The following is a 25,340-nucleotide window of genomic DNA, read 5'->3' as shown; positions in this document are numbered from 1 at the left end:
GCTTTATAGCAGAGAAAAGACTGCTGCTGACGGGTCTATACATGAAATGATGGCATAAATCTGTAACCGAAGTTACCCTACCTGGTGATGCTCAAGAGTTAGCTATTTCACTTGAAATTTGTTCTCTTTCTCAGGCCCACATAAAGGCATTCCAAAGTAGGTAGTCAGTGACGTTACCTTTGGAATAGTGCCTTATATATTTAAATTTGATACAAGATCACAATTATGAATGATCCTATAGGTTTTCAGGGAGAATAATGCTTAAGGCTTCTACTAGCTAATCATACTATGAATTTGTGAGGTGCTTTTTTTTACCCTACATTAACACTCCCCCTGCTTCTGTGCTGCAGTGCTAGTTTCCTGTACAGATTGGAATCTGCTGTGCCAGGAGTGTGGAGAAAATGGGAATAGCAGCTCTCCAAGTGCTCCTAGCTGTTCTTGATCTGAACTCACAAGGTTATGGAACAGTGACTCCACACTTCTTCACAAAAGCCTGTTCAGCGTATCTAGTGCTTCATCTTTTGAGAGCATCTCAAAGGGTGACATGGTTTAGTATGTGGTGTCCCTGCCTATGGCAAGAGGTTGGAACTAGATGATCTTAAGGTCCTTTCCAACCCTAACTGTTCTATGATTCTATGATCTCAGTGTAAGAACAGATGTATTTGTTCAAATCAAGTGTCCATCATGCTCAGTACCATGTCTGTAGCAGTGTGGCCTAGAGCAGATGTCTGGGGAAGAGTAAAAAAAAGAGTAAGCATAATCCTTTCCTGGGCCTTAATAGTTTTCAGTTCAGGGCCTGTTGTGGTTTGGTTATCAGTTAATCTTCATCAGCCTTCCCCATGCCCTTCGTGATTTTGTAGACCTCTGTTGCATCTTTGAAATATCTGAAGGCTGCTTGTACTATTATACTTTTGATCATCCTTATTCTATTTTTTTAACCCTAGTTTTACTGTCTCTCGTTTGAGGGGAGAGAACACCAGCACATAGTTACCAAGATGTATGTGAACCAGTGATTTACATACACGCGCGGCACAGTGTTCTTTCTTTCATTTTCTCAGTTCCTTTCCAAATCTTTATGAAGACATAAGAGGCGACACTTCCTTCTTGAAGTACATAAAGTTTTTCAGAGTTTGAGTTTGAAATCCATTACTAGTGATCTGTGTTGCAGTCAGATTTATTCATGAGCATCTGTTCTGTGTGAAGACCATTGCTCTACCTCCTACCCCTAAATTTAAAAGTATTTTTAAAGCTTTAAACTAATCTTTAAACTTTATTTTATAGGTTTGCAAAGGTACAGATTAGTGTATCAGCACCTATTATACCATTCCGAGAGACAATAACGAGACCTCCTAAAGTTGACATGGTGAATGAAGAAATAGGAAAACAGCAGAAAGTTGCTGTTATACACCAGACAAAAGAGGACCAAAATAAAATTCCTGAAGGAATTCAGGTTGATTCAGATGGGCTTGTTACGATATCTACTCCGAATAAACAAGCTACTCTCAGCGTAAGAGCAATGCCACTTCCTGAGGAGGTAACTCGGCTTCTTGAAGAAAATAGCGACTTAATTCGAACTATGGAACAACTCAACACATCTCTGAATGAAGATAAAAAAAAACATGAGATAAATCAGAAGACTACGGACAGGATCAAGGAATTCAAACAGAAGTTGGAGCAACATCTGCAGGGAAGAAAGTGGAGAAATGCTGTTGATCAGATATGGTCATTTGGACCACGGAAGTGTGGGCCTAATATTTTGTTGTATAATTTTGAGGGCTATAAAAGGTCTGTGTGGCAGTGCCTTGGGAATGCTGTGAAAGAAGTGAGTAAATACAGAGACTTTGATAACAGCATAGTAAGTGGATTTCAGCTGGCTACGCTTTCAGGTCCCATGTGTGAAGAGCCCCTCATGGGTGTTTGTTTTGCAGTGGAAAAATGGGAAATAAATAAAGTTGGAGAGATTCTGTCAACTAATAGTCAGGATTCAGAGGAATGTGACGCCTTAGAACATAACCAAAATGAAGATAGTACTCTAACAAGCAGTTGCACTGATGAAGTTTGCAGTGTGAATGAACAGCAGGACAGCAGTCAAAGTGTTACAGAATCCCCTGAGAAAATTAGTAAACACAAGGGAGAAGCTTTACTTGCAGACTGTTATGGTCCCTTCTCTGGACAACTGATTGCCACCATGAAGGAAGCCTGTCGCTACGCTTTGCAAGCAAAACCCCAGAGGCTTATGGCAGCAATGTACACATGTGAAATTATGGCTACTGCAGAAGTTTTAGGTAAGACAGACAAAATAAACTTTTGTCAAGAATTTGCTTGCTTAGTTCCAAGGTGAGGTTTTATTATCAGATGAAATCAGAAAGTGTAACTTGGTTACAAGTTTTGTCAGCAGTTTTTTATAGTTCTCCGGTAGTAGTGTAGTGCTCGTAGTATTCATACTATTCTGAATGAAAATTAGCATTCTTTTAGCTTATCTGAAGCATACACATAAATAGCAGTGCTACACTTCTTTGGAAGTGCAAGATGCAAAATGTTGGCTTTTTATGAAGTTTTTGTAATACCAAATTCAGTAAACATGAATATTAATGTTGTGCCTCATAATTAAGCATTAGTTCCATGAAGAGATGAGGAAATCTACCCTGTTTGTAAAATAAGTGCAGAATCTTAGTAAATGCCATTTCAAGATGGTTTATGTTAATATAATCAATATATAAACAAAATCAGGAAGAAGAGAGGATCTCACTGTTACAGTCCCATTGGTAATTTTTTCAGTTTATTTTTTTTTGTAGCATCTGTATCCTTCTGATATGCAAGTTGCTCACTTTGCAAACCCAGCGCATGCAAATTTGTGTCACTTGTATTACCTTACCACTTATGCCTACTTAAACTTGTTTTAATGACCTACTTAGAGTGCCACTCAACTTACCCTAACATTTGTTCTTGGAGTTTTCCATGGGAGTTGCTTGCATGTGGAATCCGATCCAATGCACTGAGATACTCTTTAAAGCTAGCTTCCATTGCATTTAAGCTATCAGCTAATTTACTTTAACTATACTAATCATGGTAGAAATTATAGTATATCCCACATAGAATAATTAAAGAATTGTTATTTGTTATAAAAATCCCTGCTGTTGTGCACAGAAGCATAATGATAGCAGTTACACAAAACAAATTGGTTCAAAAAGCAAAATTTACAACTGTATGTATTGAAAAGAGATGCCATTTGAATGAGCAATTATTTTGTACAGATGCATGATCCTGTTCTGTTCTGGCAAAAGGTGTCCTGTGGTAAGCTTATTAGCACATTACCTTAAGCTAGAACTTAATGTGATGTAGAACTCCTGCATTTTAAATTGTCTTTAATTACTTTTTAACAATTTAACAAAATTATACTTTGTAACATTGCACATCACTGTTCCAGGAATACATTAGCACAACACTTCTGAATCTATATATAAGCAATATATCCATTTTCAAACCACAAAAACACTGTATAAGCTGGTTTTGAAAATGCCTAGTCCTGAAGAAGCATGATTGTTTATAGTGATGTACTTAACATGCATCGGCTCATCAATTGTGCTATAAAACCAAATGGAAATATGGCTACTTAATGTGCATACATGTATATATTAAATGAGTATAATTTAGGGCTCAGACGTGCAACCAAATTAGTCCAGTTTAATGAATGTGAGTTGTGCATTAATAGCTACGGACATGCACTTCGGTCATTACAAATTCATGGGTGTATTTTTCTTATGGAAGTTTAAGGTAATAAATTGCATGCTTACTAAGGGAAGCAAAGAGTATGGATGCTAACCATTAAGACTTGGGAGTGGACATGTGATAAACCTCTGGCTTTTGTTACTTTATTCTTCCAGTTGGTCTTCCATACATTGATACCCAGTTGAGTTTAATTTATCTTCATATTAATCTGCTTGTTTCTAAGATGCTAGCTTCTGAGAAAGCTAGTTCTTTTATGTTTGTCGTCTCACTATATAAAGCTCTTTCCATCAGACTTTTCTGACAATGAAAATAAACTACACTGGAGCTGAGGAGAGGAGCATGGAAAGAGGAACGCAGAAACGGGTTGAAGTGTATGTGTTCAGTTAATGGATGTTGGTTTTAGACTTGGGTCTTACATACACCTGAAGTTTCCCAGTAGTTTGTACTTTGAGCATCTCATTTCTGTAGTTAGTTCATTAGAAAAAAAAACAAAACAAAACAAAAACCAAAGAATTTTTGCACACTTCTGCTTTATGGAAGTTCTGTGTAAACTGCTGAAAGGTGAGTAATATTCTCAACTAGTGTCACATGTTTAATTATTATTAGCTTTTGCCTTTGATATTGCTTCCTTTCAGGGTTTTCTTCCCTTCTGTCTTTTGTGTTGTGGAGACTGAAAACTAGACTGTCTTTTCATTTTGCTGGTGTCAGTGAAACTCAGGGAAAGGACTTTCCCAGACTCTCTTGTAGCTTTTGCTTTTGGATTTTGATAGCAATTCTCATGTCTTTAATTTTCTTTAAATAAAGTTATTAAGATTTTAGATCACAGTATTTTAGGGAGCAATTCACATCGATTTAGGGTATTATCATTGGTGTGATTGAAAACTTGCAGATTTCAAAACAGAATAGCAGCTTCTCCTCCCCTTTTTTCTAAGTTTACAGTGACCCCTAGGCTCTTGCAGATGGTGATCCTGTTGTCCTTCCACAGTATTTCTTTCCTGTATGATGCTTAATTTTTTTTTAGTGTGCAGAAAATACAGAAACTGGTTAGCATTTTCACTTGACACACTGAAGTATCCTTCTGTGAAGTGGTGAACAGGACTTATCTAATATTTTAAGGAGCTGAACTTAATACATATTTAAAGTGAGTCTGTTATGCATAGGACTTATTCTGCACGTTGCAGCACTTAGAAGCTGTTTTTGAAGTAGTATATTATTTTCAAAATAACTTTCAGCTATTTTGAATAGGAAGATCTTACAGTATTTCTTGCTGATTGATGCCATTCAGCTAAGTAGAGATAGAGACAGTATGTCTTCAGTATACTGCAGTCTGCCCATAGTGGTAAGACTAAACACCTTATGTAGCTTCTTTGTGATAACATTAATTGAGGCAGTAGTCCAGACTGCTTAGATGAAATATATGTACCTAGAAATCATTTAGTAAGCTATAAATTCTCTTCTGGCTTTTATGTTTTCAAAGAATAATCTTCAGTGAATTATGGCTGGAGTATGTTCATCTAAAGTGCTTTGTGACAAATGTTACCTTATCTCATTAGTATGTATGCAAAGTTTTCTATATCCTACCAAAAATAATTAGTAAAAGTGTTTGAATTACATTAGTGGTTTTGAACTTACTTGCTTTAACAAATGGCCTTAATGTATACTGTCATACATACACAGTATATGTACAGTGACCAGGACATGATGCTCTTTTACAGTGTGTATGTTTAATCTGGCTTTTTAAAGCACTTACTGAATTGTGAGCTCTGCTGAGGTATGACCTTTTCATATGTGAAAATTCTCTGGACTTAGTGAAATTTCCATAGACTTAAAATTGCTTAGTTAATGTTAACAAAGGATGTATGTGCATGGCAAACTCAGTGAGTTATCTTCAGAGTGGCTTAATCTTTTTGTGATTTTTAAATACAGAATCTTAAGTATCTCCTCAGTTTGCTCATGAGCAGAAAGAAGAATATTGTGCATAGTGAAGGTGACAGATCAACAGTGAGGAGGTCCCGTTAAGGGTACGAGCAGATAAAATTATCAGTGGTGATAGAAAGAACACTTCAACCCACATTTTATTAGAGAACTGTAAACTCGGAAGCAATTGGTGATGAACTGATGCTTTATTACCTGCTTCTGACAGGAAGATTTAACTGCACTACCTGTGTGCCTGTGCTGAATTTCCTGATCAAGGACCAGGTTCTATATTTAAAAGATAAAGGCAAATAAACCCACTCCAACATTTCCTCTAGTATCCCACAAAAGACTTGCAGTATGTATGCAGATCAATGTATGTGGCTATAGTATTTAGTGGTATCTTTCTGTCAAGTCAAAATGATGGCATGTATTAGGATGTATATTTCTCCTTATTTCCAGTAAGAGCTAGATCTGTCCAGCTGTATAAGAGGTACAGCATTCATGTTTTTTCAATGCGATATATATAAAATACTTGAACCTCTCAGAAATCAATACAGATTTGTTCTTCATTAAGGTACTTCTAATTTGTGCATCTAACTCTTACTAACTATTCACATTAGTAAATGAAGGCATTCCTAAAACATTTTTCCAGTGCATAGGTTTTCTTGTGTTTTTGTTATCTTAACACAAAAGTATTTCTTAGTATTTATCTGTAAAATAGCACATAAGTTTGCAGAAACATTTTAAAAAATAATGCCTACTGTAAAGTCAGACACAGGCATTTTCACAGCTACTTTCATGATATATACACTGTATTTCAATGGACTGAACGTTAATTTGGAAAAGAAAAATAATTATCCATGGCTACCTTAAGACTGAATTAATTAAAAACCTAGCAACACATTAAACATAAACATGTAGTATTTCAGATAAACTAGTTTTCTGTGATTAGAATAGCACTGCTATTATTATTACTGAGACAAGAACCATGTAAGGATATGTTGATCCAAGCAAACTTCTGAAGGTAGCAAAGATATGATTCCTGAAACACAGTAATGTTTCTTAGTAATGTTTCTCAAATATTTGGTAATAAGAAGTGAAGTAAGTTAGGCACATCATCTGGCAAAGAGCCTTTTAACAAAATAGCCATGTGATTATATAAAATGCACCTACTGTAAGCATTATCTAGATCCATACAGTAATAATTTATCAAGTGTTACTCATGGTTCTGCACGTTGTACTGGCAGAATATGTTGTTTGTTTGAATTTAATGGGTATACTTAATTGATCCACTTAGAAGGGCAGAATTTTGGCCAAAGAAATGACGTATTTTACTTAATGCTGAACTTCCCTGGATAAATATTTATTTCTCTTCATGATGCAGAATATGAATATATCGGTAAAGTCATTAAAATTATGTCTTTGCAGGTCGTGTGTATGCTGTCCTGTCCAAAAGAGAAGGCAGAGTGTTACAAGAGGAGATGAAAGAGGGGACGGATGTGTTTATTATAAAGGCAGTCCTGCCAGTAGCAGAAAGCTTTGGTTTTGCTGATGAAATCAGGAAGAGAACTAGTGGCCTGGCCAGTCCGCAGCTGGTGTTCAGCCACTGGGAGGTAAAAATATCTATTCACTCCATCTGTTTTGGTGATCTATTTCCTGTAGATGTGGCAGGCTGGAATAATAAGCGGAAAAGGTTAAATTTTGGTCAAGACAGTCAGTTAATTCCTTTTGGAAATGAAGAGGAAAAAAGTAGCTTTATATTAGTCTTACTTCGTTTATAGATATTCTGTTGAGAAATGTATTTATATTTTGTTTAGATGAGATGCTTTTTTATTTCAATAGAAAGTACGTTCTTCACAAATGAAACTGATTCTTCATAAGTGTGTTTTCCTGAATTTCATCTGCCTCTTTCATGACTTCTCTGGTAAACTTGTTTGTGGAGTGGGAAGAAAGAAACATCTACAAAATGACCCTAGCCTAACAATAGTAGAAAATGTAACAACAAATCTAATGCCTATGATTCGCATTAGGGGTTAGCAGACACTTAAGTATTTTTTTGTCATTGTATTTCCAAGTCAGCATATATTTTCATGTTTAAAGGCAAAGGGAATAGATTTCATTCTTTCAAAATTAAGTCTGGTGATAATAAGTAGAGGTGTCCTCAAAATCATTCTGTTTGGTCATCTTTGTCACTTAAAGAAATGAAAAGGTGAAAGTATAAAGGAAATATGCAAGCGGGAAAGCTGATAAGGAGTGTCATCACGTGAGAGTGCACTGTATTTTGTTCCTATGATGTGGACAGTAGATCTTCAAGGAGAAATATAAAAACTCTAAATCAGAGTTCCTTATTCAAGACAAAAACCCTGCAATGTAGGGCTTCTTGGAATACTCCAGTGAAGGAGCTAGAAATAGATTCAAGGACAGAGTCAGTGGGTATAAGTGTTCCACATGAATTCTTTTAAATAAGTCTCAGGTTTTCTGTTTTGTTGCGGGGTGGGGTTTTTGTTGTTTGCTAGTTTTTTGGTTAGTTGTGGTTTTTAGTCAGGTATCCCTTATTTGATGTTAGGACCGTCAAAACTTTTGTAAATGGATTCCAGAGTCTTTGATTTTTGTTTCATCTTCTGATTTATTTTGTGATTTCAAACATGAAGTTTTTGAGTAGTAACAGCTACAGATTTTTGAAGCCACTAATGCTCTATGTCATTGCCAGCTGTGGTCAGTTTACCACTGTTTGTCTCCGAAGTATGCACTGTTTTTTCACATGGTGTGGATTATTCTTCATTTCCTGTAGCTAAGTTGTCCTAATAGGTAGTATCTGTTAAATACTTCACTAGCTCTGTATCTCTGTAATAATCTTTAATAATCTGAATTGTTAGTAATTGTTGTGACTGCTTCTGGAGTTTTGTATAGATGCTAATGGAAAAGGAGGATATCTGCAAACCAGCAGAGTAATGTGCAATCAAAAGAGTCGGGGATCCTTGAAACAGTAGGCTTGGAAAAGTACATTATGTCTTCCTTGGCAGTGGTGCCTTACTGGTGTTAGAAAATAATGATGTTAGGAAATGTAGTGGAGCACGGTTTAGCTTTCCTCCCTCAATACCGATTCATGTGATCTTGTAACTAAGTCTTCACAGAGAACAACTGAAGGGAAAAACAGAGCTACACTGAATGAAAAGCAAAAGAAAAAAAGAAAGGGCAACCCTCTATAGATGGTGTATGCACAAAAAAATGGATAAAGCAACATCTTTTTGAGTGTAGTGGTCTAGGTGTAAGCCACTAACAGGTTAGATATCGCAGATACATGCAGGATTGCATGTATCTGCAGATATTGCAGGATTACATGCAGTAGCCTGATAAGTTTTAGTTGTTATATGAAGTGCAGCTGGTGAGGTTTTGTGGCTTAACTGGTCTTTTGGTCTTTTGTCTGAATGGCCTCTGGTATCAGTGTCCCTACAGGAGTGTTAGTCAGAAAGGTGTTAATTCCAGCTACATCATTGTTTTGTGCCAGTTTCTTTCTGATTTGTGGCTACTGTGCTCCAATACTAACCAAAAAACATAATCCTGACCTTCCCTACTATCCCCAGACATTGGGGTGTGTGTTCATTCTATCAGATATGATGATTTTCACACAGGAAGATGCTCACACTGAATTATACGTATGTATAGGAGAGAGAGATTTGAACAACTGGCAACATTTTCTAAAACTGACCCTCTGGAGAGATTATAATTACAGCTAGTATGTTAAAATTCAGTGGTAGTAGGAAAAATTACAGTGTAAGCCAGTCACCTTTCCACCTGACAAATCTGTCAGTGGGGAGGGGAGGGTTGGTTGTTTTTTGTCACATTGAAAGTCATGCTCACATATTTTTGTGACAAAATAAGCCTTTTAGTAAGCTACTAGCAATGTTGGCTCTGTGTAGTGATGGCAGAGGGAGTGCATGCTACTCTCGCATCATCAGCAGAATTGCTAAATAAATACAGTTTTCAGAATCTCTAGTGGTGGTATGACAGGGAAGCCAGGGAAAAAAAAAAGGTTTTGTGTCTCAAATCACATGAGTAATCTGTAGAGTTTTTCTGTGGTTCGTTTTCTCTCTGCATTCTGCTGAAAACAAAACCAACAAATAAATAAAAATGCTGTCAGGTTTCATCAGGTATTAGGCACGATTTTGACATTGCTACATTACTAATGAATTCTTACAAATACATACATGACAAACATCAGCATTTTATTTGAATCCAGTTATTTAATGTATCATTGTGTAAGGCAATGTGATGTGAACTCTGTGTAATACTGTACTATTTTGTCCGTAGTGCTAGAAATGGAGAAGGAATGTGGTAGCTGCTTGGTTTTGTTTTCCACTTCCTATGTTACCAAGTGTATGGTTGCTGCTTTAACCTCACACTATCCACACCCTTCCCATGACATTCTGAATTGATTCTTTGTTAGTGGTGTTTTCTCAGTGTGCTCAGCACATTAACTGAGTACCGGGGACTTGTATTTCTCTGCACAGGTTCCTTCTAATATGTTGTTATCCCCATTTTACAGATAGTGAAACAGACACATTTGGTAATTTTTAAACTTAAACACAATCTCATGGAAATCACATGCATAAAGTATGTTTAAAGAAGTGAGGTTTGAATCCATCTTTTTTATTATTACTCCATTTCATTAATGTAATTTCTAGACTGTAAGCACAGGCAGGTCAGTGGTAGAGCCTACATTTAAATGAAGTAATTTTGGTCTCTGGAAATGAAGTTACCATTTTTTTTTCTTCAGTTAATGAATGTATTTTGTATAGTTCAGATTCCTTCAGCCCCAGGGGATGGAGGAATGCACATATTGAGGTCTATCTTGTTAGATACTTCTTTTTTATTAATTTCTTCTGTCATGCTTATACAATTTATTCCTGCCTGTAGAGGACAGCACCAGAAGAACATTAATGGGAGCTCTTAGTTTGGTCCCAGTTTAAACAAGTTAGTTTTAAAAGTTAGCCAAGTGTGTTTCTTTATGATATCCCAAAGCAAATGTAAGTGTATTGTGTTTACTTGGCCATATTTTCTTAGATTTCAGTATAAACTTTCTTCTAAATTCTTAGTTTAAAATATGTAACTTTGGGATAAGAATTGCACTCCTTGGGGGGGGGGGGGGGAGGGGGAGGAGGTTGGTTGTGTTTTTTTTTTAAAAATCCTTGAATTAATAATGCATTTTCAATTAGCGTGTGGTTTTGCCTAAGCCTGTTCCCTTTGTTCTCCCTTGATTCTTTGCAGTTACATCTTTCACTCAGTCATGTCGTTTTATCTTAATTGTAAGGTTATTTGTACAAGAAGATATTTGCGATTGCAGAATGCTAAGAGTAATGGAGCTCTAATGCCACTTGGGAAAGGTGTTATAGTAAAAAAAAAATGCATGTGGCTCTGTTCAGATGCTAGTTGAATTTTCAGCAAGTGCAGAAATTGTTAAAGACATCTACTAGTTCTAACGTTGTGAAATATGTAGTATTCTTGTTAACTCATATCTTTTAAATTGCATAATGATTGACAGTTAGACACAGGTGTATTCTTGGTGGAGCATGGTTGAACTATAAACACATGCTTAATCTGAATTGTTCTTCAATATGCCTTCCAAGTAGAATAGTGCCTAGTATGTGCCTTAGGGCTCTGAAGGCAAGAGATGGTAAGAGATAGGCTGAATGTAGTAAGTGGTGAGGCATTCTGAATCTGGAAGTTTTATATTCTGAATTTTAATCCATTCTGTTTGAATTGTAAGTCATTTTACAACTCAGAAGATGAGAGCTTAATAGAGGAGTTGCCGGGTGAGATCGTTAAGCTTGCATTAAATAGCAAGCAGACTAGGGTGGTGGGAGAGAATCTGTGAATCTGTACTGGGTTTGAACTGTTACTTCATATACATCGTTGTGCCAGTTAGGCATATAAATGAATTCTGGCAGTAACCTTGAACCTTTCAGATATGAAAAGCTATTTGTATTGGCCAGGACATCTGAAGGTAATTAAAGTAGTAAATAAAAGTGGTAGTGGTGTGGCTTTAATTTTCCCTCCTAATATGTGTTTCTTAAGTAATAGGAAAATATGCAACAGTAGAGCCACATGTCTCCTTTTCTTTCTTCCTGTTTTTAGCTACAGACTGAAGTCAAGGCTAAAGCTGATCTGTTGATTGGGACACTAACAAGGATGATGCTCTTGAGCCGAAATAAATTTGTATGAGTTTATAACTAAATGTGTAAAAGTTCAATATTAAAATATTTATTGGAAGAAGAGTTCTCATATCTGACTTCAGGCATTTTAAGGCCTTTGCTGTCCCCATATATATAGTGTATGGGATCTCTGAATTACAAAATGCTTTTGGATGCTCATTTTCCCTGTAGGGAACCCACACTCCTAATATATCTCTGTAGGTTAAACATCTAATGTTTGACTGAAATTTATTCTGTGTCCCCTTTATCTTTAGAAGGAGCTATATGGTGTTTATTTGATGAGTTGATCTGTAGTGATGTACAGTGACAGCATTCTCTGAACGCCAACAATTGCTTGCAGTGTAGTCAAACAATTGGTAAAAAGGGAGGCTGAAAATTAGTTGGGTTATTTTGCTTTCAGGATGTGGCATTGAGATTAGTTATTTATAAAGCAGGCAATCTGGTACACAAAGTATTTGTGTTTTAACAAAATAACTGTAACTTGTTTTATTTTGAGAACATATATGTGTAGGTGCTTCAGTAAAATTCTTTAGCTAATGCAGATATTTCTTCTCCCACCCTCTGTTGCTTAATCCTCACCCCCAGGATGATGTTTTGTGGAAGTGTTTCAGGTGCTCAGTGCTTCCCACAGTCAATTAGTACTCCTGAGTAGGAAAGGAAGTGATATCTGCTTTCCACTGTAATGGAATGGCTGCAGCAAAATGAAGAGGCTGAACCTGCAGAGAATACTCTCTCCCTTTCTGAATGGGAAGCATTTGGAGCTTGTAAAGGCCTACAAAGGAATAATAACATACCTGTTATGAAGGGGTTTTCACTGAATAAAACCAGTAAGACCCTACAGTTGGTTAAACAACAACACAACAGACAAACTTGTTGAATCTTTCCTTGAGATTTTAAGTTGTGGTTTCTTTCAAGGGCAGGCTAAGATCCTGGCTGCTCTGAAAGCAGAATAGCAAAATTAGAAACAAGGGTTTACCTATTCTTCAATTGAATACTCTATTTCAATGCTGTGGTACAGAAATCACTTCAGAAATGGCATTCAGACTCTCTACATTTTAGCATCATGCCATTTTACTGGGGTTGATGGGAAGCAATTATTCGTGTGGAGATGGCTATTGAAGTTGCCAAATGTCATCTTGCAACACTGCTCTAGAGTCCATATTTTCTTTCACATGGAAGTAAAGAACGATTTGAAAAACTGCCTGTGCATACAGGCATTAGCATGGTATGTGTTGGGCAGTAGTGTGCTGAAATTCTGCCAGTTCTTTCTTGACTCTGTAGCTGCTTGGGTTAAACATAGGAATTAGCCAGTCACATGGGTATGTCTGCATTACACCGTGTGTGATACTCAAGAAACGACTTACTTAGTGAAATAATGGGTCTTTCTGGATCTGAGGTCACAGGAAGAGTATAGCCAAGAAATCACGGTCTATCCACTTCTGAGGTTGTTGTCTCCTCCCTACCCCTACTCACATCCCAAAAATGTATGAGAGACACTGTCTAAAGCCCACTCAGTCCATCTGACCTCAGTCCTACCGGGTACCCTGCCCAGTGTCCTCTGTTCAGTAAGCACACTGCCAGTATCCAAATGGCCTTGTGCATTTGGTTATGCTTAGTGCAGAAGCACTTTTACAGCATTACCCAGCATATTACTGAAAACCTGGCAGCTAACAGTTTTTCAAGGTCACATTTCACCTAAACCTCTGCAAAGTTCTGTCATTTTGCCTGAAAGGTAGAGGTAATTTCCATTTCATAGGGCTGCTTCAGACATGGAAAACGTGCATGTCAGCTGTACCCTTTTAGTTGTGTAGTTTATGTCATTACTAAGTGATGAACACCATTTGAACTCAACATATTTCTAGCATCAATTTTTCTAAGGTAGAAAGGATTCTGATATACTGAAGCCTGTATCATCTTTGAAACTGTGCATAATAGTTCTTTTAAATTATCTCTTTTTTTCAAACAGCTTCTGGCGTAATGTTTCTCCTGGCTTGCTAAAGGGCTCCTTGTGGTATTCAGTCACACTGAATTTTAGTGGTACATGGGATTTCTTACAAAGCAGTTCACAAAGGCCATAATGCTGCTTGCTGGACTAAAAATCTTCATTGGACAGTGTAAGACTGCTCTTTCTATTCATGGTCCAACTAAAGCATTTTCTACACTGATAGTATTTGGCTAGAAAGAAATTTTCTGTCCTCACCAGGCAGTAGGGACCAGTAGGGGAAATGCTACGAGGAACATGGCTGTGTTCCTAGATCTGCCTGACCTTTTGGATGAACTAGGCAGATCCCTTCTGTTTGCTTTTGATGCTTCTCTCAACCTTGTTTTGCATAATTAGGCTGCCTTAGGCAGAGACTGTTTCGTACTATCATTTTGTGAAATACACTAGACAATGGGATCCAGATCACTATTGGAGCCATCTGGGTGCCACTGAAATGCAAATAATAAATCATCCTCAAATTAAGGCTTAAAATTCTGAGTCCTCTTGTATTGGAAGTGGTCTGTTCTAACTCAAATCTTACTGGAAAGTTTGATTAGCTTACATAATCATTTGCAGAATTTAGTACATGCTCTGTTGTCTTCCAGTGTTAACATAGTATGCTCACGGTATTTGTGTTTTTATGGATTCTTACAGGTATTCAGATTTTGTCTCTGATAAAGATACAGGCACTTATTGTTTGAATAATTAATGTGTAGGTTGTTAGGCTAAAAGAAAATGACAGCTGTTTTGCCTGTGCTACTCTGCATGCTGTTACTAAACAATTCCTATGAGACTTCATTGTTTGGGTGTGTTGGCTTGAACAGTTGTGATATTTAATGAAACATCTTGCTTTAGAATAATTTATTTTTCTAAAGAATATCCTTGCACTTCCAGTATTTGAAGTAATCTGTTCGCTTCCCTTGAAATCCCTACTCCCAGCTGACTTCATTATGAACAGTGTTTTATTTATACCTGGAGTGGGCTCATAGTTCTGCAGTGAGCAGTGCAACACTCTTCAGCATGTGTTTGACTCCTTTTTTCTTTTCTTTTAAATGCAATGGAATTCTAGTGATTTGCTTATAGTCACACTTGAAGCAAATTATCACCCAAGACTTCTATAAAGTAAATCAATGAGAATACTGTTAAACAATACTATTAAGGAACATTTCTATCGCTGAAGAATTGCATTTGCAATAACAGATTTAAGAACTGTATCAGCTGCTGTTCACTAATTCATTTTACTGTATTGCATTTTATATGGCTGCACTTAGAGAAAATACTTGCTCTCTAATAGAGTAAATGCTAGTCTAGTGATCTACTACACAAACCTTAGTTTATAATTCACTTCTTTTAAAAGAAACTGTTTTCAGAAGAGCCTTGCAGGTGTAGAAATACTTGGTTGTGTTAACTAGGGAGCAGTAAGCTCTCTTGCTGCTTTGATGTGCGCGCTTTGGAGGCATAAGCATGTGTTTGTTCTGGGCTGTTCGCTGTTAAAGCTGCTATTGTCCCCATCAGGTTATTCTGGTGTTGAATAATAAATAAGCATAGGCCAGTGGCTAGTTCATGCTGTTAAAAAGAAAAATTCCCAAGTTCTAGCAAAAGTTCCTGAAGAAAAGAGATGTTGAATTTTCTAGTTACCAAATCATATACAGTGTGGTGGTATTTTAAAATACACTTTCCCATAGTGCTGATAATACCATCACGTCACTGGGTTTACAGTGTTTTTCTCCCAACACTGGTTCCTCTTGACATCTTTTGTCTCTTATACTTGAGGTATAAACAGTTTGGCTGTGATGATTTTCTTGTCATGCCCTGCTCAGCGGTTCCCAGACACACATGGCACACAGGCAGACTGAGAGAAAGGCAGACTGAAGACCTTTGACATAAAGTTATCTGAATTACTTGATGTTTCAGCTATGAAAGACATGCTGTTTTGACTTTCCAGTTTTGTTTTGATTGAAGTTTTTGTTTAGGAGTGTAACTTTCTGAAAAAGCATTGTTAAGATACCTTCACGTTGCTGTTTTTAAAATGAATCTTAGGCTATATGTTTTAGTTTTGTACTGAAAAAATAGTATGTGGAAACATCTAAATAATTTTAAATTATAAGTGACATGCAGCATGGAATAAATAATGTTTGTGGGTTTCTTCTCTACTTTGATCCTGTGGATCTTCCAGGATCCACAGCACATAACCTCTGTTGAACGGCTACATCATGTTCCAGAAGGATCAGTCCATTTAGAATCTAATTAATCATTTAGGACTTTATCCAGACAAAAATTCAATTTCTATCACAGATTCCAGAGTCATCCCTATCCAGTTCCCAGGAATACAAACAATAATAGCTCAGGGACTAAAAAGCTCTTCAGCTCTGATTCCAGGAAACCCAGACCCACCATTCTGACAGCTGCTGTTGTAAGCAAATTGATGACAATGCTTTTGGAGCATTACATGGAAACTTTTTTTTTTCCTTTTGCTTGCTTGCACTGTATTCCCCGCACAGAGTATGGGGAATGATGGATGCCACCTGGTATATGTATTTGATGTGATTCATTAATGTGGTGCGAATACAAGAGGGAGTCTAGTCCATGCCCTCACCTTCACTTGTAAAAACAAAACTTCCTACTTTTTTTGTATTACTGTGTCAGTAACACCTCTGTGTAGTTATATTAGGGCTATGTTAACAAGGCTCTTTGCTGGCTTCTTAAAGAAGATGAACAGCTGGTGCCCTAAGTTGCAGCTGGCTCAGTAGATCTGGCTTCCTCTTTCTCATTACTTACCATGGGGTAGTACAAATAGTGTGTTCTGATTAACCTCATCTTTTGCAGTCTATCTACACCATACAGATAGGCACGGTCCTCTAACAGAAATTTTCAGATGCCACCATACTTTCTCTAGAAGCAGTCTGCAGCACTTGAGATTGAAAAACAAAGCTAGTTCCCGAGTTGGCTTTTGAAACCTAATTTGTCTCTTTACAGCGCTGCTCTGCATCATTTAGCAGTACAAGGTTCACTCAGGATTCTGTAGCTCCGTGCTGCAATAAGTTTGCAGGTTTACCTTTGCTGGCTAGTGAAGTACTCAGTAGTGCACACACTTGAGCCTCCTGTTATTCCTGAGAGCTAGGCATCCCTACTGAGGCATAAAGTATTATTGTCAGTGGGAAAAGTGCGAAACTTCAGTTAACATTAGTAGAACAAGTCTGTCATAAATTATTGAAAGAAACAGTCTATCAAACCTGGGTATTTTCTCTAAGCATCCATCACTACAGTAGCTAAATATTTACATGTAGATTAGACCTCTAAGTTCAATTTTGTATACTTTTGGACTCCTGTAGTATTCATTCTTCAAGAACCACTGTTTAACTGTTTCTTTCTGGGCATAACTTCTGGGTGTTAGAATTCTTGCTAATGCAAGAAGAAAATTTATCAAAGGGGATAATAACAGTCTTTTAAGTTACTGTAGTTTGTAGCTGTGTATTCTCCCTCACAGTACAGTCTGGAGCAGATCCACGGAGCATGAATCACCTTTTCTTACTTGTATGTTCTTGGACTTTGAAAATTTTGTTTGTTCAGATCTTTGAGCTCATCATGATCAGGGAAATCCCTGGTGTTTCTGCATCAAGATGCTCAGGATGAACATCACTACAACTTCATCAAATCAACGTTCAATTTTTTGCCCAAAAGTTGGAAAAAAACACAGTGGTCTTTACTGCACCTTTTTAATTCTAGTGGTAAAATATAGATAAAATAGTGGTAAAACTTTCAAACTCCAAAAGCTGGGACCATTCTTTTTATTGACGTAAACTGTCAAGGAATCACCTTTAAGTTTCTAGGTATTGTTTACAAATGCCTGTAAAAGACATCAGAATGGGTATGACTTAGGCAGATTCTTCTATGGCTAGACAGTCCTGTAATATAAAAATATTTGGAAAGCTAAGTTTCATACTGTTTATTTCTGACCTCTGCTTGCTTTTGGTTTTCAGCCAGACAACGCTATGCATACTCATTTCCTACCTAAATAATTGAGGTTTGATGTCACTGTCAGTTACCAGGACTATGCATATACTTCAGTGTAACAAAGGAAAATTGTTTTTGTTGGTTTAGGGAGTTTACGTACTATTTTGCAGCACTGAGCCTATGATGGTACCTAATACAAAATAGCCACCTCCTGCTGTTGTCATTATTTTCCTGACGTACCATAAAGTGTAATTTGTTTGATTGCGTTAGGTGTTACTTAAGATGAGGTAGTAAATTAGGACTTCACAATCATTGATGTTCAAGAGAAAAATTGTTTCTCTTAAGCCATCATTTTTCAATTCCTGTTCTCACTAGTTGGGGTAACTTAAGTTTTAAGAAATATTGCTTAGTTTGAAATACCTTGTGGCCAGTGTAAGTATTTGTTCAGAAGGAAAAAAATTATATCACTAGAAAAGGTTCATAACACTAAGGTAAAATTTGTTATTGAGGGAAGTTTGTTCCCTTCTTGTCAGTTATTAATGTTTGTGCTAATATTACATATTTCAGAAATGATAGAGTGATGTCCTCAATTATTGTCATAACTATCATGATTCTTACAGTAACTAATACTTCACTCTTTTTTCTATGTGGATTTTAAGAAATTGATACAATATTACCTTTGGGCTTTTTAGTATAAATATATTACCTGTAACTGCATTTGTGAGGAAATCTACAATCGCTTAAATAAGTTTCTTGAAATTGCAACAGAACCTGAGTAACGTAATATGATCCATTTTATCCCTTCCTATTGCTCGTGGTTTTTTAGCATTCTTAGAAGGTGATCTTGTTATTTTTCACCAAGCTCCATGGTACAGTTTGGGGGTTTTTTACTCTGTTTTATAGCTAATTGTCCACTAATGGGAAGGAAAGTTAAATCTCTGGACTATAACCCTATACAATTTTGGCTGGTCACCCAAACATCAGTTCACTAGGGAACATTTCACAGATTTGATTACACATAAACATTATGTGAGCTTAGGGCCTGATGGTCAGTCTTAATGATTTAGGAATAATTTCTGGTGCCACTGAGGTGGATTCTTAGGAGCTTAGAATTGGTGGAGGAAGTCCTACTTTAGGTCTTAAAACATTTATTTGGAAAACCAAAATTTCTTAAGTGCTGTAGGTCACTAATAGTAAAGGAATGAATTGTTATCTTTGGCTAGCTAGTAGAATATTAAGCCTGGAATTTGTGTGAAATCTAGTCCAAAGGTAAAGACTAAATATCTCTTCAGACTTTCTTGGGGAGTTAAAAATGTTGTAGCTTTGCTGTGCACGATGAAATGGGGAAAGTTTTTAAAGACTTTGTAAGGTAACTGCATCTTTGAAATATTCTCTGTGGTAGTATGAGAAGTATGGGGTATATAGGATAAACTGGGGGCAAAGACATGCCCAGTTATTCTCTAATCATGTCACTTCTGAAATCTCTTCTGGAGGAGCGCCCTTAAGATATTAAACTGCAAGAACAGCTCTACTAAATTTGTTATCACCAGAAACAATGATTTTAAACCATCTGTCCAACTCACAGGGATTGAAGAGCATAGGGCACAGAAATGAGCAGAAACCTTTAGTTCCTGTAAGTTCTAATAAAACCATAGTGAGATAATATTCTAAATAAGGAATTCCTTCTTGAAAACTGAGAATTTTCTGAATGTTGACATTGTTTGCTGACTGACAATTAAATTTGCTTTAAAATAAAATTGGTATGCAGATAAATGCAGTTGAGTTGCAAGCTATTGTGGGCTTCTTGTCACAAGTGTAACATAGTGTATCTGAACTCTTGTTTTCTCCTTAAATAGCTGTCTGCAGGCTTTCCAGAAAACTCTTACCTACTCTGCCTTCATATTTCTCTGCTTCAGAGATTGATTACCAGAAATGTATTAATAAACCTTCGTACTACTTTACCTTTTTTGTTTTTTTCTTTTCCTTTTTTTATAGATCATTTCGAGTGACCCATTCTGGGTACCAACCACTGAGGAAGAATACTTGCACTTTGGGGAAAAGGCAGACTCAGAGAACCAGGCCCGCAAGTACATGAATGCAGTAAGAAAGCGAAAGGGACTTTATGTAGAAGAAAAAATTGTGGAGCATGCTGAAAAGCAAAGAACTCTCAGTAGAAATAAGTAGCTGTGTCTGCTTCCTTTCTCTCCTGACTCAGCTAAGTGCTGGTGGATGATTTTCTATGCAGCAGATTCAAAATTTCATCTGGACTCTGTTCTTTGACACCACTTTTCTTATATGCTATGTCTGTGGCTTATGTTTTAGTCAACTTAAGCCTTTCCAACTTTTATACAGAGAAAATAGTTTATTTATTTAAATAAAGTATAGGCATATTCATTGCAATTGATCTTAATTTTAAAAATTTATTGGCCTATTGAAGTTTGTCATGGGATTAGGAACTCAATTGAATTTTCTTTCTTTCTGGTTTATCAGATGTAATTACAGTTAGAGCTGGTTAGTTAGTTTGTTGCGAATAAACTTTGCACTGAATTTAGCTCCTTATTGGGTTTGAGTCTGTTTTTTAAATTTATTTTGATTTCTGTAATGTATTTGTTACTCACCAGTACTTCCTATAGTTACCTCTGTGCAAATAGATGTAAGCCTGTTGGGAGTTTCTGAACTATTTTGTTTTACTCCATTCCTCATGTAAGCAGGCATCTAAAGCAGTAATGTTATCCTCTTTAAATCAGAGATCAAAAATAGCACATGGGAAAGACTGCCAACCAAGCAAGATTTGTCTTTTTTCCCTCCTTAGAACGCATCTTACTAAAAAAATTCATAGGATTATCCTAAGCTGGGAGCTACAGTCTCTGAACTAAGCACACAGCTACTTCTGCCAATCCTGTGTGCTTCCAAACTCTTGCAGAAGTTTCTGCCCATACCCTGTTGTCTTGAATTCAGTGAAGGGAAACACTTGCAAAAATATACAAAATGTCTTGCTGTTTGCAGGTGTCTAGGAGGCAGAAGGCTCCAAAATGATTCAGACCAAGACTAACAGGAAAAAAAGTCCTCACAGGGCATAAGTTTTAGTTAAGAAAAATGGAAACCTTGGATAGAAGAGAAACACGGTGCATGAATTATCTTCTCATTTGGCTGCTTAGATTTATAAAAAGAAAGGACAAGAATTCGAGATAGTTAATACTGAATAGGTAGGTGTCCTCGAGGAGTTTCTAATATTTAGTTAAATGAATGGGAAATAAGTCCTTAAATTTTGTGCCAGCTGATGTTCTGCTACCTCTTGTCTTTGCTAATTGCAGAGTTCTGTTTCAGATAAACATGCAAATAGCTTATCCTTTTCTTTCCAGAATACAACCATTTCTTTAATTTGTCATTGCCCTGTATTCCTTTAGCACCTGCTTGGTCTTCCTCTGTGTGTCAGTTTAATGTAGCAGGCAGAACTTACTTGTCAGTTTTGCTTTTTTAGGGGAAAGAAAACTTACTTATTTCAAAAGTAGAATGATTTTGAATGCTTAACTTTTATTTTAAATAGCAGCCTTTTCCGGCTTGTTTGGTATCATTATGGAAATGTTTCCTTTTAACATTGTATTTATGAATTATTCAAGCAAATGAAATATTTGTGTTTCTTAGAAGGTTGTTCAATAAATTGCTGTGTTTTGCAAGGGGGGGTCTGCACAGCAGCCCTATTAGAGCTTGAACAAACATACTTGCATAGTTTGGGCACTGCCAGCTGGTATGGCCATGGAGGGCATGCAAAAACCAGTCTAGATGTGAATGTCTGTAATGAGATCTTGCTAATATAGCTACCCTGCTAGCTGAATCCAAGACAGAGCTACGGATGTCTGGCCTGCAGTCACAAAGGTGCTTGAATAGGGCAGGTTGGTCATTATTATGACTATGTAATTGTTAACTGTGATCTACTATACTTAAATAAGCAGAAGGAGCATTAACATAGATTTTAAAAGATTTAACAAGAACTTCCATATTTTGTTATGGTGTGTTTTTCAGTTGCACCTCAAACAGCATAAGGATGATAATTCAGGATGTTGCAACAGTATTATTTGTAAAGAGAAAAACTAGCAGAAAAAAATCAAACTAACCAGAAAGAAATGCTAGCAGCAATATTTGAGATCTGTTTTCTTTAGTAACAGCTACTAGTGGGAAGAGAATCTAATTGCTTATGTGCCATGAATTTCTAACCATTTTTCTCTGGATTATTCAAGAAATAATTTGATGTAGCTGTTTTTCCCTGGCTTTGTTATACATACATAACAATGTGGCATAATTTTGGAAAATCTCTGCAAAGCAGGATAAATAACTTGCTGATGGAGCAAGCCATGGAAAGATTTAATTGAGAGCTAGCCATTATATAATTTCATTTTCCATTACCAGCTTTATTGCTAAATATAATACATATTTAAAATAAGCATGCACAGCTTTTAAAATATTTTGTATGTGTAAATGTTCAGTACACTTTTAGCTTTCTGAAAACTACGCACTCAGTTGACGTGATTTGGCTCTACTGGCTTTAGTAGAATCAAGGCTCCTTACAATTGATAACGTATAAAAACAACAGTCAGCTTCTATATGGTAATATTTATTAGAGAATGATAACTATTCACTGGGCAAGCCATATGATAATTTAAATGATTCCACTTTGTAGAAAGAAAAACAATATTTCCCCAGAGGATGATAAAGACTAAGCAGTGGCCAGCAAGTCCCGTTCTCTTGTCTCTGGCCACGCTTCTTTTACCTTCTTGCTTTAAAAGACCTCGTAATCTTAGGTTATTCACCATTTTTTTCCACATAGTTTTTAGTTTCTTTCAACAAACCTCACTTATATTTTAAAACAGGAGTCCAAAAGAAAAAACAAACTGGAATCCGTGTTGTGTGTTCTTTCCTACTCCTCTTTCCCCATTAGTTTAGGACTTCACCTGCAGCCTCAATATTAGAATTGATGAGGGCAGAGACACCAGAGAAAGAAGCACAATATTTCTATACCAAAACATGCAGTTCCCAAATTAGCTCTGAATGTGATCTCTTTACTCCCTGCTAACCTTAGGAACTAACTCTTCTTGTTTGAGACATTTATGTTTGGAACCTTATTCTGTGGGAAATAGAACATGTCACTCCTTCATAAAGTCAGCCAGCTTCCTGACAAGAAGAGAGAAACATGCAACACTTGAACTGTTCACTATACTTCTGATAAATTTAGAGCATGGAAGAGAAAGTGAGTTTGGAATGCTTTATTAGATTGAGGGGTCCTGGCAAAATTCTTGGACTCCAAATAGACATTGTGTTGAGTTGAAACTCCTCTTTAACATTTATTATCACAATAAATGTCCTTTACACTTATAGCAGAACCCTCTGCTATTCTGTGTGAGGTGTTGGGTTATAAATATATGGAGAAAGCCATAATAAATCTATAGGAAGGTTGCAAGCAACACAGTTCAGGTACCTTGCAGTCTTCTTGAGTAGTCCTTCCAATAGCATTAGAGGGGAGAGGTGGGTCAAGGCAGGCTTTACAGTAGATGACAAATCAACAACAAGATTCCTCTCATGAAAAGTTGTGGGCAGAAAATTATTTAATGCTACTTGAGGAATCTTTAGCTGTTTTTTTGGACAGATTAAAAGGGAACCTTAAACTTATGAGCTTGTTACAGCCTAGCCTGGCATATTGCCATGCCTGAGAAATATGATGGGTTTGTGCATGCAAAGAGTCACCTGTTTGTGCAACTACCTGAGACTCACAAGGATGAAAGAATCTCAGCTTTTGCTAAGTGCTTGCTTGTTCTTTGTTTCCACAGAGTGAGTGGGGGGAATAAATGTCTCCAGTATAAATGAGAAACTGGAGATCAGTTTACGCAGGAGGTAAATACACTGTACTTGGCAATTCTGGGAGTAAAACTTCAATTTGATTAGAGGTGTTCCTCTAATTTATCTGTCTGAATTTTTTTTCATTTATAAACATAGTGCCAGACAAGTACCATTTAAAGATGAGGCAACTTGAAGAACAGAAGCTTGCAGGTCTGCTTAAAACCATCCACAGTGTTACTTGGCAGCAGAACTCAAACTGGGAATTCAGGTGACTTTTCTTCGGCTCCTGATCATTTCAGCCTCAATTCTTTGGGCAGGGTACCTAAAGGCTTTATTACTTCTGTTAGGGTTTCTCCTTTGTAACTTTAGTTTGGTTCAGAATGCTATGTAGACTTCTGTGCTTCTTCCTAGTTTCTTTTGGAAGCAGAAATAGAAGAGCATGTGGAGGAGAGGATGTGAATGAGCTGGATTATTTTGTCAGCACCATTTTTTTTTAATGCTTGGTTTGAGTTCTCACATAGCTTCTGATTCATTTGATTCTTGTTCATACCAGACTGCCTGTGAAAACTCAAGAGTTGAAATGAGGCAAGGGAGTATAGTTTTCTTTGTTGCATCATGTATGGGATAAGGACAGTCAAGAAAATAGTGATTAGGTCTTTTTTGTAGTTGTTATAATGGTCACACATAGTCCTTTGGTATTCATAAAACGTTTGAAATCCTTCCTTAGAGGGTGTTAAATGTTAATTGCTTTTTTTTTTTTAACTGCATACTGCTATGTCCCCACTCACAGGATGCTTATAAGAAATTTCCATCAACTGACATTACTTTTGATAGGCAAAATCAATAGAAATGAAACCAATCCTGAAACATGGCTTTTTAAAGATAAAATATTTACATAAAATTTCCAGTCAGTAAATGTTCTTTTGAATTGGAGCATTTTTGTGTTGTCTTTTCTCCTCTTATTTTGACTATAGGTAAGATTCTCTGAAAGCTTTTTCATGAAATATCTGTACATGTAGGTTTTCAATGACAGGAAAAATGACCTGGAAACAAATGTTTTAAGCCAAGTAGTATTTTACAAGCATGGATGCACCAAAGCTTTCAGTTTGATTCAGGAATATTGTCTTGCTGTATTACCCCCCTCTACCCAATAGGTATAAAACTTATCAGAATATGCAGACAGCCAGGTAAATACACATTTTTGTCTGAAACAGCTTTTTTATTTTTTATTACTATTTTTTTAACTTTAAGCTTACAATTGAATTCTGTGGATTCACTTATGACATCTCAGCTGTGACTAAGGATGTAAGTCAAATATCCACATTGGTAGCATCACCAGGCAAAAGGTGTTTTTTGGAAAAGCTGATGCCATTTCCACAGCCATAACTCTTAAGCCATAGGCTTCTTGGGGATTTTCTGTAGACTGGGATCCAGTGAAGCTGGCAAGAGGTTGGCAGAATGTGGAGTAGAAGGTCTTATTTTAAACCTTGCATAGATATGTCTGTAAAATGATAGAAAGTGCATACATTTCTTATTGTGCTGTTCTTCACCAGTTGCAGTTCTACTCCTTGAATTTGCGGTGTCTGTGATTTCCTTCTTCAGTACAGCCTTGAGAAGGAAAATACTTACAGTGTTAATGTGAGATATCTGTGTAGGCCTGGCTGATTTTATTGGTGTTTAGGCAAATAGTTTACATGTAAGATAAAACATTTACA

General features: G+C 36.6%; 1 protein-coding gene across 2 annotated transcripts in view; it reads left to right on the top strand.

The window, feature by feature from the left end:
- The window catches only part of EFL1 (elongation factor like GTPase 1), a 76,597-nt gene extending 56,253 nt beyond the window's left edge, over positions 1 to 20,344 (top strand). For both annotated transcript variants that reach the window (XM_061446828.1, XM_061446826.1), the window contains exons 18-20: positions 1,282 to 2,285; positions 7,075 to 7,259; positions 19,789 to 20,344. In XM_061446828.1, coding sequence (XP_061302812.1) covers positions 1,282 to 2,285; positions 7,075 to 7,259; positions 19,789 to 19,977 — 1,378 coding nt within the window. In that variant the 3' untranslated portion in view covers positions 19,978 to 20,344. The remainder of the gene's footprint in view (positions 1 to 1,281; positions 2,286 to 7,074; positions 7,260 to 19,788) is intronic.
- Positions 20,345 to 25,340: the final 4,996 nt, after the last annotated feature.

Source organism: Pezoporus flaviventris, unplaced genomic scaffold (genome assembly GCF_033815535.1).
Source record: "Pezoporus flaviventris isolate CSIRO_AGI_PZ_B2104156 unplaced genomic scaffold, CSIRO_AGI_Pfla_v1 ptg000006l, whole genome shotgun sequence".
Taxonomy (NCBI): domain Eukaryota; kingdom Metazoa; phylum Chordata; class Aves; order Psittaciformes; family Psittacidae; genus Pezoporus; species Pezoporus flaviventris.
This window is presented reverse-complemented; position numbering and strand designations above follow the sequence as displayed.